This window comes from Arachis ipaensis, chromosome B06, assembly GCF_000816755.2.
Source record: "Arachis ipaensis cultivar K30076 chromosome B06, Araip1.1, whole genome shotgun sequence".
Classification (NCBI taxonomy): domain Eukaryota; kingdom Viridiplantae; phylum Streptophyta; class Magnoliopsida; order Fabales; family Fabaceae; genus Arachis; species Arachis ipaensis.
The window spans coordinates 117,034,038-117,050,628 of record NC_029790.2 but is presented as its reverse complement, the minus strand read 5'-3'; the positions used below and the strand labels follow the sequence as shown (position 1 = coordinate 117,050,628).

At 36.3% G+C, this 16,591-nt stretch overlaps 3 protein-coding genes across 4 annotated transcripts in view; 1 reads left to right on the top strand and 2 right to left on the bottom strand.

The window, feature by feature from the left end:
• LOC107604853 (nuclear cap-binding protein subunit 1) overlaps positions 1–3,389 on the bottom strand; it is a 16,849-nt gene extending 13,460 nt beyond the window's left edge. For both annotated transcript variants that reach the window (XR_001612407.2, XM_016306559.2), the window contains exons 1-5: positions 3,105–3,389; positions 2,946–3,005; positions 2,383–2,439; positions 1,622–1,693; positions 406–468 (exon numbers count right to left, since the gene is read on the bottom strand). Coding sequence is in view for 1 of the 2 variants with exons in the window: in XM_016306559.2 (XP_016162045.1) it covers positions 406–468; positions 1,622–1,693; positions 2,383–2,439; positions 2,946–3,005; positions 3,105–3,188 (336 nt within the window). In the remaining variant the exon portion in view is untranslated. The remainder of the gene's footprint in view (positions 1–405; positions 469–1,621; positions 1,694–2,382; positions 2,440–2,945; positions 3,006–3,104) is intronic.
• On the top strand, positions 4,175–4,663 carry LOC107647290 (ethylene-responsive transcription factor 3). Its single transcript, XM_016351382.1, has one exon. It carries the CDS (start codon positions 4,175–4,177, stop codon positions 4,661–4,663), a length of 489 nt encoding a protein of 162 aa, XP_016206868.1.
• Positions 14,079–16,591, bottom strand: part of LOC107647291 — a 5,002-nt gene continuing 2,489 nt past the window's right edge. Inside the window, exons 2-5 of the mRNA XM_016351384.1 lie at positions 16,420–16,579; positions 15,652–15,788; positions 15,226–15,327; positions 14,079–14,384 (exon numbers count right to left, since the gene is read on the bottom strand). Coding sequence (XP_016206870.1) covers positions 14,079–14,384; positions 15,226–15,327; positions 15,652–15,788; positions 16,420–16,579 — 705 coding nt within the window. The remainder of the gene's footprint in view (positions 14,385–15,225; positions 15,328–15,651; positions 15,789–16,419; positions 16,580–16,591) is intronic.

Sequence of the window (16,591 nt, the reverse complement as noted above, 5' to 3'; positions counted from 1 at the left end):
AAAATTACCAAAATTACCCTTACTATCTATTTCTTTCCCCTAAACCCCATGTAGGGGTGCATAACAGTGACATAAAAAAAACTGCAATCAATTACCTGAATAAAAAAAATCTATAAAAAGAAAATAAAGACGGATGGATGATAATAAGAATAAGATGAAACATAATTAGGACTTCATGAAAAGTAGCAAAGCAAAACAGAATTTACATGCGGAAATTTTAATGATCGGGAAACGTATAACAAACCAATTGTAAAACAATTATGTAAACCAGTTATGCAAAACGGCTTAACAAATATGAGAACTTGAAGAACTCCCTAACTACCTCATGCTATATAGAGTATACTGACATATAATAACAATGGCAATAAAGGTACATATTTTTATAAATAACGATGCAATACATACCATGACAGTCATAAGCCGCATTAGGATACGAACCCCATTGCAGTCTCCAGAATTTAACGCATCCTATTTTTAAAAAAATAAAATAAAAGCCAAGCAACAAAAATTATAGGTGATTAAAACTCAAACAGATGCACCAAAAGATCCACATAAAACTAAGAGAATTTACTGCATTCGAGCATTGAAGCAAATTATATTTTAAAAAAATGCAATGGGAAATTTTATTATATGAACAAATAAATTCAAAATAACAGTATATGTATCGTGGAACACAGCCACTCAGCCAGTAAGTACCATTATATAGGCAACTCATGTTGGCACCAAGTTAGTTAGAAGAGTTTGTTGATTATAAACATCGAGAGAGGGGGATTAATTTGGAGTGTTGGCATTTTCTTAGTCTTGGTAAGTCAGGGGAAATCTAACTCTTCCTCAAATCAATGTAATCAATCTTCTAGTGTTCTTAACATTTTTTATCAATCCTATTAAAAACATGATAACATATATACTTTCCTATCCTGTGATCTTTATGGATGACTTTCCCTTGAGAAGCTGGAAAGCTATACTGCAATATTCTTTTGTTTGTTTGTGGCTTTTGCAAGGAGAATCTGTTATCCTCCCATCTTCTTGTACATTGTAACATTCTTCTTCCCATCTTAATGATATTATTCTTTTATCAATAAATAAAATAATAATAACATAGATACTTTCTCTTCCCATTCCAGTTCAAGACATCTCATTGCATAATTGCATCAAATCAAATCTTAATTAAAATCCCATTGAGAATGTTAATTTATAGAAATTTGTTTCAACGACAACTGAATATTTCAAATCGCTGTCCTTAATTCTCATGGAAAAGCCCTATCTACAATTGCATGTACAAGCAAAGTAAAATAAGAGAATGAAGACAATGCAAATACAACTTAAACTTTAGAACAGATGGTTCATTACATGGTATCAAAACTTCGCTAACCAAAAGATCTAGAGTTCTATCCTTTTTACCTTCATTCTTCTAAATAAGGATAGAATTTCAACACAAGACAAAAATAGACCAGTGCATATTCAATCCACACTTGAAGCCCAAAAGACACTCTGTGAGATAGTGTATTAGATATACAATCATTCATGTGTTTCTACTAAACAATTTCAGTTTTTAGGAGAGACAATTTATGACACATCATCAAGAAACTAATATAGAAGCCTCAATGGATGAACTGCTCACCTGAAATTTAGTCCGAGTTTTGTCCACTAGTTTTTTAACGAAGTCCTCATTTTCTAGGTTAATCAAGCCAATCTGAAAGAAGTGAGTATTAAAGGAAATGAAAGATGCTCAGGAACATCATTTAGGGAATTGAACTAGGAGCAAATGAAATTTCACAACACATAGCGAAGATAGTAATCACTGATAAAAATAATAGACAATGATTGCAACAAAAAGAAAATAAAAGGACAATAGTAAGCAAGGGAAACAAATTTTTCACAATAAGTTAATCTGCTAATCATATATTTTATTTTTTTCTTTTACCATTGCAAATATATATTTGCAAGATTGTGTCAAAATCATGCTGCTTATATGCATCTAGCAAGTAACAAATATGCAAAGCATCAACATCAAACTTAGTAAGCTACCAACCTTGCATTTAGAAAGTAAACAGCTCATAAAGGGAAAAGTGAGTAAGTCAACAATGCTAAAATCTTTTATGAAGTGCAAAGAGGAAATAATTTACAATGTCAAACATTAGGTAGATTGTATACATACTAGATTGCCTTAAGTAACAGTTTCGATTGTATATACATGGCATGCCATAATACTTTGATGAATTACCACTGCCACAACTATGACAATGACTAATTCAGAATAATTTCCAGCACTAGTTCATCAAAATAATTCTGCACATTCAAATACATAAATATAGCCCCCTGGGCATGGGGAAGGAGGGTCATTTGCTATTCAATCAAGACAGAGAGAAGAAAAAAACCTACCAGGGTTCCATACAACGGAATCTTGTGAGGCAATTGCTCAGCACATGCCAAAAGGAACTGCATGAAGAAAAATAAAGATATTATAAGAAACTACAATGATAGAGAAAACAAGCATGTCTTAGTATGTTAGATCTGGAGTCCATTATACATGAACATTTTGAAAGACCAGCCTAGACTTCCAAAAACAAATTAAAAAAAAAGTGTCAATATCAATATTTGGAACAATATATACAGGAAATTATATACTAGTCCGCACACCAAATACTATCCTCGTTCTAATAAAAAACAAGTATTGCTATTGCCTATTGGAAAACAACCACTCAGCCAACTATAACTAACAACGAAACTACTACTAATATTTAAAGTCACCAATATAGTTTCTCCATAATCTCTAAAGAAAGCTCATAACACATACATAATACAGATGTTAGCTACAACAATATGCCTCATAGCTCAAAAATCCCCAAATTTCAATTGGTCCAAACAGAACAACAAGAACAAAATAATTACCTAACAAACCACGGTAAATCATAAATGGCAAAGAAGAGAATCGAAAAGCTAACCTCCAAAATCTCGGTTTGGGAGTGGTCGAGCTCTCTGCGAATGGCGCCAAAACATGTTTCCTGAAAAGAAAAGAATTGAAATTAAGATCGAAGAAGAAGAAGAAGAAGAAGAAGAAGAAGAAGAAGAAGAAGAAGAAGAAGAAGGAGAGGGATGCGAACAATGTGGTCCTTGAAGTCGCCGGCGGCACCGTATTCGGGACTCTTGTCGCCGATTCGCAGAAGAAGGCTTCTCCAACTGCTCATTGTTGCGTCTTACAGTGAGCAGTGTAATGGTAAAGAGTAAGAGAAAAACGAAGGGCGGAAGAGAAAGAGGGATAATATCAGGGGTTTTGAGGGTTTTAATAAGTGTTTTCAATACCAGACCGTGGAAAAGAGAAGACAAGAGCAGCTCAGCCGCTGAGACCGAAAATCAATTTCAGTTGAACCCTACATTGAGTACATTCACTACGATTTTTTTTTTTTTTCCCCCTACGTTTGTTTTATATACTTTTTTATTAAAAAGTCATTTATAAAAAATAAACAAATAATTTATTTTTTTATACTTAAAAAAAAAAGAGTAAAGGATAAATCCGTCCTTGACTTTTTTTCTGCGGACATTTTCGTCTCCGAGGATTGGAAAATACATTCATGTCTCTGACCCTTCTAAAATGCGGACAAATTTACCCCTCCGTTAAAGTGATTCCGTTGGGCTCAACGGAAAACGCTGACGTAGCTCCCGTGGCGCTGACCTGGCCGTTACGGGAGCACACGTGGCATGTAACTTTTTAAAACAGAATATATTAGTCCTCTCATACCAAAATGTGTAGCTTTTTAAAACAGGATATATTAGTCCTCCCACCCCAAAACGATGTCGTTTCAAAACAGGACATATTTCTCCCTGACTCCCTCTTCCACCACCACCTACGCTGCCCCTCCTCTCCTTGCCCTATCCCCATCCCTTTCCACTTCCTCGCTTACCCTAACACACTCTACTCCCCTCCCCATGCGCACCCTCCACACCACACCCAACAACAAAGACAAAGATTCAAAGAACAAAGAAGAAGAAGAAGAATGTGTTGCTTTTCTTTCTTGGAAATCAGTGTGAACGACCCATCAAAATTTTACACACTGAAATGCTTATTTGTTTTCAAAGCTTGATTCTTTTCATTGTTTCCCAATCTAAGTTCCGCTCTGTTCCTTAAAACATCACAAAATTACTCTTTTTTATATTGAAAACCAAAGCCATCGTCATGGGAAGAGGCAGAGGAATTGCGGCTCTGAAACCCACGGCGGCGGTTACAGTGGCAGAGGTAAACGGATCAGGGCCGATGCCAGTATTAAAGGAAGTTAGATACCACAGCACGAGGAAGAGACCGTGGGGAAGATTCGCCGCCAAAATCAGAGACCCGTTGAAGAAAGCAAGGGTTTGGCTCGGAACCTTCGATTCTGCCGAGGACGCCGCACGCGCTTACGACGCCACCGCAAGAACACTCCGGGGACCAACAGCCAAGACCAATTTTCCTCGCCACTCGGGATCCAGCCCTCGATGTAGAACTGCAGCTTCGCCAGCGCCACTTGCTGCGATGGGAGATTCAACCCCTCCGCTGCTGTTCCGCCACCCTGGATGGCAACTTCCTCCACGGCCAGAGCCGTTTCCTCCATATGCAATTTTTTGTAAGTTGTTGATTCTTCATAAATTGCACAATCTGGACTGGTTGAATTGTGAACTGAGCCTGTGAAATTGAATTTGTGCTCTGTTGTTGGTGAATATGTCGCTAAATTGCTCTGTTCTTCATCTGAAATCTGGAATATTGGTTGAAAATGCAAAAGGGGATTAAAGTTTGTTTGGAGGGGTGAGGAAGAAACGACTACGTTTGGGTTCTTGGGACTAATACGTCCTCTTTTCAAAAGTCCATCTTACGTGGCAGTCCGTAATGGCCAGGTCAGTGCCACGGGAGCCACGTCACCATTTTCCGTCAGGCCAAACGGAACGACTCTAACGAAAGGGTAAATATGTCCACTTTTTCAGAGGGTCAGGGAAATGAATGTATTTTTCAATCCTCGGGGACGAAAATGTCCGCGAAAAAAAAGGTCAGGGATGGATTTGTCCTTTACTCTAAAAAAAATTGTATAAGATCGAAATTCACAAAAAATTATATAAATAACTAAATATCATTTATCCTTCTTGATTGGTCTATACACTTTTCGAAATAATTTTGTTCAAAAATTTTTGTTTTTTTTATAAAAAATCTTTTCTATATTATTCATTTTTTATTAAAGTTAGATTATTTGAGATAAAAATGAAAAAAAAAAAGAAAAAGAAGAAAAAAATTGAGAAAAAAATTATTATTTTTATTGTTTGGTTGAAAAAAAATAAAAAAATAAATGATGTAAAAATGGCTAATTTTTTTAGTTATGAAAATGCAGAATGTGATATGTTTAATTATAAAAAAATGGTGTGTTTTTTATAGATATGGAGATAATTTTTTTTTAATTGGAATTTCGGAGGCTCAGTTTTGTTTTGGAAACAAAACTTAGGGTCCAATTTGGGATAACAGAGAAATCGGAGGCTCAGATTTGTGTGGGCTGAAAATTTGTTTAAGGGATAAGCAAATTGATGGGTTAGTTTTGTGGGAAGAAAATTATAAACTACAAATCTAATCCTCATATTTGTATTTTTAAAAAAAATAATAAAACCACAAATTTGACCCTCAGATTTATGATATCTATACCAAAAAAAATATATCAATTATTCACATTCCTGAAAAATATTATTTGAATCACAATGCTAAAAATAAAAAGTGTTATTATGTTTCATTCTTTTTTTTAATATATTTTATAACATAAGAGTAACATTATTTGTTTTATAGCATTTTTTCCTTTTCATTTTTTTATTTATTCAACTAAGAAAAATAAAAATTTACTCAATTTTTTTATTTTATCATTTTAAATTATGCCAAAATTTCATATCTCATAATCATTATTTATATTTGTAGGATCAAAAACTTCAAATGTAATAAAAAAATAATTAAAAAAGCATATAAAAGAGATCACCAAAAAAAAGATCTGATGGCAAAAAGTACCAAAAAAGTAAAGATGAATGCGACAGAACAAGCTGTTGAACATATAGAAGATGATGCCCCCGAACCCGAAGAAAACAAGGAAACTGAATACCGCATGGAGGATGCTGAAGCTGAACTAGAGATTGAGGTTGTTCCAGAACACTACCTGTCCAGCCCCCTAAAGTCTCTTATAGGGATAGATTGGTAGGTGATGGGCTGGAGAAGTTGAACCCGAAGAGATAGTGAAAATGGTGGCTGAAGAGTATATCTCTGATAATGAGGCTTTTGAGCTGGGGTGGAATCAAGCTCCCTTCAATCTAATGCCAAATATCGAAGTTACTCTTGAGAAATATGAGGATTGGTGCAAACCTTAGAAATAAACCCTTATCATCAAACTTTTGAAAAAGAAGATCAACTTGCAGACGATGGAAAAATGGATCACTAGGTGATGGGCTAATAAGGAGACTGCCAGAGTGACGGATTTGGAGGGTGGTTTCTTCTTGGTTAGATTTTCTAGTCAAGACAATTATGCTCATGCTCTATTTGAGTGGCCTTGGATGATTGCGGACCACTATCTATTAGTCCAAAGATGGAGACCGTTGTTCATGTCCCAGGAAACGGAGGTGAAGAAAGTGGCTGTCTGGGTCAGAATTCTGAATCTTTCGGTAGAGCTCTACAATGACTACTTCTTATAGAAGGTAGAAAAAACTCTGGGAACTATGCTTCGTGTCGATGAAAGCACATCTATTCACTCGAGAGGTAAGTTTGCTCGCATCTACGTAGAACTTGACTTGAGAAATCAATTAGTACCATCTTTTACTACGTTGGGGGGAAGGAATTTCACCTGGTTTATGAAGGTCTCCACCAGATTTGTTTCCATTGTGGAAGGTCACAAGGTAGATGGGTGTCCAGAAGTAAAGATACAACCGACGGCAAAAAAAGCCGCTCAATATAGAGCTAATGTAAGAACTGGGTTTTTCACGAATAAAATAATTTAAGTGCCCAAATTAAGTTCTGGAAAGTTAGAATGAGAATTTAGGGATTTAAATATGATTTTTGGACTCAGTAGGTCTTTCCGAGTTAAAAAATGTGTTTTCTGCAAAAAACCGTGAAAAACTGCGAACCAGCAATTGAACCGGTCAAACTGGTTTAAGTCTGTCCGGTTCTGTGTGAGAAAAAGTGAGAACAGTCGAAAACCTTAGAAAAATATTAGAAATGAAAAACCGGGCGTTAGCGTTAAAGGTTTGGCCCAAAGTTGGGCCAAAAGGGATAAAAATGCTAACGGGTTGGACCGGGCCCAAGTCCAACATATATAAGGGTTCATTAATGAACCCTCATCTCATAAACACACACACATCAGATTGAGAGGGGAGAAGAGGAAGAAGAAAATACTATTCACTCCTCACTTCAACTCGCGATAACTTGAGCTACGAACCTCCGATTGACGAGTCGTTTGCGGCCACGCGAAGCTCTCAATGAGCTCTTCCTTTTTATCTAAAGAAATCTGGTAAGAGCTTGCATCTCACTCCCCAGTTTTGTGCCCTAAGTTTCTGCGTGTTTTAGGCTTGGTTTTTGAGCAAGTTTTGTGATTTTGCTTGTTTAGGTGATCTCTAGTAGCGAATAATTGTTGGATTTTACCCCTAATCTCAGTGGGTAAGGTATGGTTTCACTAAACCCTTGTGTTTAGTTGTTCTATGTATCTTAGGTTTTGATTTTGGTGATATATATGTTGTTAGTTTGAGCTTTGGTGTTTGTTGGAGTTGGTTGAGGCTTTGGATCAAGTTTGGTAGTTTTGTTTTGGTATTTGGAGCATTTGGGAATTGGCCAAGGTATGATTTCAGTTTCCTTTATGTAATATGTAATGTTTCTGGAAACTTAGGCTAGTTGACCCTAAGATAGGATTGGATGATATTGGTGCATAAATAATTATATGTGAATTGATGTAATTGTTGGTTATATTGGATTAGTGTGGTTGATGGTGATTGTTGGGAATTATGGGTATTGATGAGTATTTATGGTGATTAGTTATATTGGTGGATAATGAAGATTATGGAAAATTAAGGTAATAAGTTAATGTAAAATGTTGTGATGGTTTGGAATAAAGGATGTTAATGATTATATGAGTTGATGATGATTAATGGTATTTTAATTATTATGAAGGTTGATGATGAATGTGAGACTTATTGTTGTTGATGGAGGCTTGTGATATGGTTGATAATTATGAATGCATATTGATGTTGTTGGTAAGTGGAGATGATTGTTTAAGAGTTGATAAATTGAGATATTGAATGATGGGATTTGATATGGTTGTTGAGAATTTGAATGGTGGTATTAAGGAAACTAGATGTGATGTTAGATTGAATTTAGAGTTGGATGAGGTGAGTATTAAATGGTTTATATGCTTGAATGGTTGAAGTGGTTGAGAAAGATTTGGTATGGACCTTGATGTTGTTTAGTATTGTTTGGGGTATGATTAGTTTGGCTTTGAATTGTGAATTTTGGTGATGTTGAGGATTTGTGAATTTTGGTAAAAAATGGATTTTTGGTGAATTTTGTCTGATCATAACTTTTGCCTTGATTTTCGAAATTGATTGAAATTTGTTTAGAATTAAAGATCTTTGAAAACCCTTTAAATCGATATAAAGTTTGTGAAAATTAGAATTTTGTAGAGGAAGTTATGATCATTCAAAGTTGGTGTTAAAAATCTAAAATTCTGCAAGGTTGCAGAATTTCATGATTTCTGATATGTGCGAGCGCACACCCTGCAAAAATTTTGACCTGTGCGCACGCACAGGCAGGGAAATGCGTTCTATTTGCAGCGCTAGCACAGCTTGTGCGCGCACATATCTAAGGAAGAATTTCAACTTGTGCAGACGCACAGGGCTGTGCGGACGCACACGTTGGGAAGGCCAGTCTGTTAGGGGCACTGGCACAGGTTGTGCGAGTGAACAGATTCTGTAAGTTTTGCCACCTGTGCGTACGCACACCCCTGTGCGTATGCACACATTTTAAGAGGAGTGGCCTCTAAGATTGAATATGTTACCATACTGTGGAGCCTTACATCTTACATCATTGGGCACTGTTACCATGCTCTTAAATGTCTGATGTTACTTAAAATGTAATGATGTCTGATGCTCTTAAAATGTAATATGTTACTTGATGTAACATGTGATTGCATTATCTGTGATTGCCTCCCGGAGCCTTACATCTTACATCATTGGGCACTGTTACCATACTGAGAACCTCCGGTTCTCATTCCATACGTTGTTGTTGTTTTTCAGATGCAGGTCGCAACCCACCTCGGTGAGTTGTCTGGATGGTGACAGAAGCGGAGGATCCGGATACCTTTTGAGTCTCTTGATTTATTTTGCTATGCATCTCTCACTTTTGTATTTTGTTTAGCCTAGAAGCATGTATTGAGAGAACAAAAATTGTATAAGCTGTTTTACTGTCCAGTTTCATGTATGGTCTGTATATGGCTAGCCGGCTTAAACTCCGCGAGTCGTGGCTAGATCCTTATGATATTATACTATGATATTTTGATGTAAATTGTATTTATTCCTTGTGCTTTAAGTTAGTTGCTTCGTTTATGCGTTTTGCGCTTTTCATACCCTAACTTTGAGCTTTATCCCTTCATCGGGATTCTAGATTATATTATTCTTTCTATATAAATATGTATAAGCCTTAGAATTATCGTAACCTTTGGTTAACCCTTGCTTTACGGCTAGAGGTAAGGCTTGGGTTAATTGGGGTGTTACAACTAAGGACCACCGTGAATCTGACAACCCCGGCGGTGGCCACTCCGCACCAAATCAGAACAACCAGAATCAGCAAAAAGGGAAGGAGATATTGGGAAGGAAAATCAGGGAGTGATTAATGATATTGTATCCGTTGAAAACTCCTGACCAAATCAAATCCCCAAAATCGTGGATTCTAAGGTGGACAACAAATCTACAAAAGATGAAGGTTCGTTCGGTCCCTGAATGGTTATGAAGAAAATCCAAAGGAAAAAGATTCCAAAAATTAATGAGTCCACAGGAGCTAAGGAGAAGCAGATTTCTGGCTCCAGATTTAGTGCCCTACAAAAGGAAAGCAATTATGATGAGAGAAAGACGTTTAAGGAAGGAAATAATCAAGCAAATCAAAATAAAGAAAAAACTACTATCAATAAGGAATCGCAGCGTCATAATAGAGTATAATCCAATCCAGAGATTTCCAAATCGGGAAGTGGAAACAGCACAGGTGGCAACAATAGCAAAAACAAGAATAATGAATTTAGCAAAAAAAGTCAAGTGAATCAGATCACAGGCAGCAGCTCCAAATCGAAGCAACAGGTAGTACTTATCAATCAGAAAAATGTTAAAAGAAAATCAAATTAAAACATCTAAAACCAATTATGCCCATCAACATTACTGGATGCAATTCAAAAGACTTGGCAATGAGATATATAATCAACACTGGGAAGGAAAGCTCTTCACTACTAATGGTAATCCTGAACTTAACATAAACCCCCTCATTTCCAAATTTATGGGGGAGGTAAGGGAAGGGAACCATGTGAGCAATTTTAAAGATAAACCACTTGAACTGGAAGGGAATGCAATTGGTGCTTCTACCTTGGGTACAGATATGCCTATGCAAGATGACAATAATGATCCTAATGGATTGAACGTAGAGGCCAACTCTGCTCAGGATATGGAAGCTTAATTGGTTTCTTTATGCCTCGGTTTAGGGAGTTTTTTCTATCTCTCTTGTTTATGTTACTTTATTTTTTTTAGTTTATGATGAATATTATTATTTGGAACTGTAGAGGTGCCTCTACAAACGGGTTCCACATTATTTTTACTGATTTAACTAGATACAAAGCTAGTTTTTGCATCCTGCTCGAAACTCACATTTCAGGTAGAAAAGCTGAAATTATTATTAAAAGGCTGGGATTTGATGCCTGGTGCATAAGCAAAGCTGAAAGCTTTTCAAGTGGCATTTGGTGTCTCTGAAAGTCTGGTTTTTGGAAGATAAAACTGTTTATGATACAAAAACAACTTGTACACCTAGAAGTCAAATGGGGGAGTGATAGCCCTTGGTTTTTTACAGTAGTTTATCATAGCCCCCAAGCAAGCGGTAGAATCCTTTGGGAAAAGATTGAAGAGATTGCCGAAAACATAAATGGTCCTTGGTGCCTGGGAGCGGATTTCAACTCCATATTAACCTTGGAGGATACATGGGGTTCTTCTAACCTTTCTTTCGATACCACTAATTTTATTAATTGTATTAAGTTATGTGAGTTTAACAATTTAGGTTTTTTGGGTCCCCTTTTTACTTGGCAGAGAAGTAATGTAAAGAGAAGGTTGGACCGTTTTTTAAGTAATTTGGAATTTTCTAATCGTTTTGTAGAAGCGGGTGTTAAACACCTCCCTAAACTTAAATCTGACCATCTACCTATTCCTCTTGATTTTCAATTAGCTAATCAGGATGGAGGGAACAAGCCTTTTCGTTTTCTAGCACCTTGGGTCCTTCATGAAGACTATAATAATATTGTCAAACAAAGCTGGAACAACAGTGCCAACTTTACCAAGAATATAGCAACGTTCATTGAGAAAGTAAAAGTTTAGAACATAGAAGTTTTTTGTCACATTTTTAGGAAGAAGCACAAGATTTTGTCTAGATTAGAGGGGATATCTTATAGCCTATCTTTCAACCCGAACCTTTTCCTTGAGAAGTTAAATAGGGATCTTTAGAAGGATTATAAGGCTATCGCTATTCAAAAAGAAAGTTATTGGATGCAAATGTCTAGGAGTGAAAATATTAATTTTGGAGACAAAAACACAAAATATTTTCATCAGAAAGCAAATGGGAGAAGGAAAAGAAATAAAATCACAGCTCATAAGAATGATGAGGGTGTTTGGGTTGATGATATGGAGCTACTAATAAAGTAGGGAATGGATCACTTTAAAGCCTTATATGCAGCAGATTCTAATTACATTAATTATCCTATTTTCGCTTGCTTTCCAAGACTACACAACAACGATTATGTTGATATTGAGAGGAAAGTCACACAAGAGGATATTAAGGATGTGGTGTTTGCCATGGGGAGTTGGAAGGCTCCCGATAGTGATGGTTTATCAGTGAAGTTTTACCAACAATTCTGGGATATTATTGCTGAATCTATCACAACTTGGGTGAAATATATCTTTCAAAACCCAGCTAATATTGCAAAAGTGAATAAAACGCTTATTGGGTCCCAAAAATTCTGCCCCCGAAAATTTTAGCCATTTTAGACCCATTAGTTTGTGTACCACCTATTATAAAGTGGTTCCTAAAACTATTGCTTCTAGACTGAAAAATTATATACTTATGCTTATTTCTAATACCCAATCGAGTTTTATTCCTGGCAGGGTCAGTGCAGATAACATCTTGGTGGTACAGGAAGTGGTTCACACTATGCGCGATCAAAATCAGGGTAAAGGTCTCATGGCAATTAAAATAGACTTAGAGAAAATCTACGATAGACTAAATTGGGATTTTGTGGTGGACACTCTTAAAGATGCAGGCATCCCTGATAATATTATAAATGTTATTGCTTTCTGTATATCTACTCCTACAATGAACTTGCTCTGGAATGGATCTCCATCAGAATCCTTCACTCTAACAAGAGGCATACGACAGGAAGACCCTCTCTCACGTTATCTTTTTGTTTTATGCGTTAAGAGATTGTCACATCTTATTAATAAGTTGGTTAAGGGAAAAAAATGGGAACCTATATCTATTTCTAGAAATAGACCTAATCTTTCCCATCTTTATTTCGCAGATGATTTGGTACTTTTTGCCAGAGCCAATAGTGAGCAAGTTCACATGATCAAGAAAACGTTGCACACATTTTGCGATAGCTCGAGGTAGAAGATCGGTTTTGATAAGTCGTGTGTGTACTTCTTAAAGAATGTGAATCACAACATCCGTCATCAGCTTAGTCAGGAGCTTAGAGTCACTCTCACAACCAATTTAGGTAGATACCTCGGAGTTCTGCTTATTCATCAGAGGTGCAGTCAACACCACTTTCAATTCATCATCGACCGTATTCAATCCAAGCTCTCTAGTAGGAAAAAAAACTCTCTCTCTAGCAGGACGATGTACCCTTATCAAATCTGTATTATCAACCATTCCTAGCTATTGTATGCAGACTATGAAGATTCCGACTACCATATGCTCTAAAATTGACAAGATCTGTAGGGACTTCTTATGGGGCAACAATGAAGAAGATAGAAAAGTCCATCTTCTAAACTGGGACAAAGTTTGTAAACTAAGGAGGAGGGTGGACTTGGTATACAGAAAGCCCAGAAGACAAACCAACTCTTTCTTATGAAGCCTGCTTGGGGGCTAATCTATAATCACTACAGCAGAGGCGGAGTTTAGCGGCGCTTTTTTCTCCTTTTAGCGGCACTTTTAAACCGCCGCAAAATATATTGCCGGCGCCTATGGTGACCGCCCTCGTTATGAGCGCTGGGAGTGAGTTCAGCGGTTGTTACCAGCAACCGCTGGTATAACCGCCGCTAAATATGCATTTTGCGGCATGCGTTAAAAAAACTGCCGCAAAATTTGAATTCTACAATAATCTTCTTGGTTACCAGCGGTTTTAAAACCGCCGCCAATCAATTAAGTTTTTGCGGCTATGTTACAACCACCGCAGTTAAGGACTGGTCCGTGTATATCTTTACAGGCGGTTTCGAACCGCCTCAATCCCCGATACAACTGTCCTATTTTTTTAGTCTTTTTGGCAGTTTAGAATAGCCGCCAAGTTCAGAAAAAAATTAAAAAAAAAAGAGACGCAAAATTTGGGTTTTTATTTATGAAATCACATAAAATTTAAAAATAATATCATCAAGTTTTGTTCCTTGGATTTCTAATTATTTTAGGAGTGATTGTATTCACGAATGGAATCTAAACTTGTGACAAAACCAGAAAAATATCCGCAAACCACAATGTATTTATCAAAATATCAACAAAATAGATCTCTTGCTAAGAGTTGTATAGTCTACCTAAAAAAAAGTATGCATCAATCCAAAATAATTCCAATCCTAAAGTACTATTTTCTACTATATCATTCCATTGAAAGCATCCCTGCAGCAATCTCTGGTGGCAGCTCCTCACCCTGCCGTTGAAAAAGATTAATCAAAGCACTATCCATTACCTTTATCTTTTTCTTGTCTGCTGCTGCTTCATCTTCCATCGCCTTCCTTTTCAACTTCTCGGCTTCCAGTTCTATCTGTAGTTCATTCAGCTTCCTTTGCGTCTCCTCTACTTGTACTCTGTTTACTGACGGTTGCAAATTTGTACCAAAGAGTTGACTAGGAGTCGGTCCAAAACCCACTCCACGCACTCTACCCGGTTTCTCTCTTCCGAAGACCTGAGCAATGGAATCATTTTGGGACAACACTCTAGATGACTCATCCTATTGCTCAATCTCCAGAAGTCTTTCCTACAGACATAAAACAACAATATGGATCCGATTCAAGAACATTCAACTTAATTACTGAGTTTATATTTGAGGCACACGATAAGCATAAGCATGCATAGGGATATACATCTAAAGTGAGAGTAGAGAATAATTTTGAATGGATTGGATTCCAGTTCTGTCACAAAATCAATTTGAGCAACCACAAGACACCCAAGTACGCTATAGTTTTCATCATTCAGAACTCCTTGGATTCCAAGACTTATACTGTTCTTCTTCTATTACTAAACTTGGATTCCAAACTTCAACTGTTCTCGCTCTATTACTAAACTTAATACCTATTACACGCTTTCTGAATATCACTCATTTAAGTAAATGTATAAATAAATAAATAAATAAATAAAATGGGCAAAGAAATAATTCAATACTAGTATTCTAGTAATTTTGACTAATTGCTCCTAATCATGTGTTACATATATATTTTGAAACAAATAATTAGAGCTGTTAAAACATCATTATTCATAAAGCAATTAACAAAATTTCTGCCCAAATAAAAAACCTTTTCGGTCATACAGATATTTTATAAATTAATTGAATCCTTCACATGTAACAACTTTATATCATAGTATAAGCGTTGGAACCAAAAACTTATTTGTAGACATTGAATGAAAAGAAACCCACAACTTATTTTCTGCTCAGCACATAAGGAACGGGCAACTAAAAAGTAGCAATGAACTATGGATGCCATTAGATATCATAATTTTGATGACTAATCACATTAAGTTGTACTTACACCAATTTCTCTTGCCTCATCATTAATATAAGAGCCATCCCTTCTTTTGTGAACCTTGATCCATAACTCCCCTCTACCGACTATCCTTCCTTTTTGTTCTAACTGAAATAACAAAGTTTAATCCATCACCGAAATCGACTAATCAGGGAAAATGTAGACACAGAGATAGTCCAAGGATTGAATTATGCAAAGCAGTACAAAACCGAAAAGTGAATAAAAAAGTACACTACCTCTTATTCCCTCCGCCGAGCCAGGCTTTTCGAACCGCTAGTGTGGGTATACAGCTGTTTTGATCGATTTATCGCGTTTTTCCTACACTTCTCCTATTGGTCCATCAGAGATAAACGGGGATTAGAAACTGTTTTAAAAAGGACACAATGCAAAGGTGATTGTACTATATTATACCAATATAAATACTATTTTTACCTTCGTCTCAGGTTTGGCGCGATAATCAAGGTACCATCTCCAGTGATCTCGATCAATTCTCGGCAGACGGTTCTCGATATTTTCTTCAGTCGATAATGTTGCCTCGTAGTAATCATCATACAACCTCAGCCTTGTATCTTTTCAAGACTTCCCCATACTTTTCAAAATATTATTTTTATAATCCCATCACTATCTTCATCAAACTCAAAGATTTGCTGCATAAATGACACGATTTGTTAAAAATATTTGCTGGAATACTCCCTGGTCAAGGAGCAGGTCAAAGGTAGCCATCTATTACAAAAACATCTTTTAGCAATAAAGAATAAATCGAAGAAGCTACACCAACCGACGTGAACCCAAAAAAATGGAGTAAAAGATGTCTATTGACTCAAATATAATACTGATTAAAAAAACACACAAAGGATTGAAAATTGTATAATATCATTAACAGCAATCCATAAGCCAACAAATTAAAAAGAAAAAATGCCAACTCATATCTTAAGAGTACACAGAAGTTTGTGAATAAAATCGGTGCATTCATGAACACTTCATATACAAACACTTTGTGTTATATTTAAGTTATTTTTAATTTAAGAATAAATTACTATTCCTAAAATAATCAATTCTAATCATGAATAAGCATATGTAACTTAGATCGGATATAAACTCTTACCTTGACACATTCGAAATAAACTTTGTCTTTAGTAGTAACGTGACGCCAACTTTTCTCACAGATAGGAAATTTTCCGTAGTAAGATCCAAGCATACCAAGAACGCCACTCAACAGGCCAGCTTCGTCTCCAACTGGCTGCTTTTCATTGTTGAACCTAAGCATGATCCTTCTACCATTGGGCCGTTCCATAGCCTCCCTCACACTCAGTTTAGCCAGCTTGATTGTGCCATCGGAATCTACAAGCCAATTATAAACCTTTATATATGT

Bases quoted from the DNA above. Each gene is read 5' to 3' on its own strand.
- LOC107647290 (XM_016351382.1), top strand. From the start codon at position 4,175: ATGGGAAGAGGCAGAGGAATTGCGGCTCTGAAACCCACGGCGGCGGTT.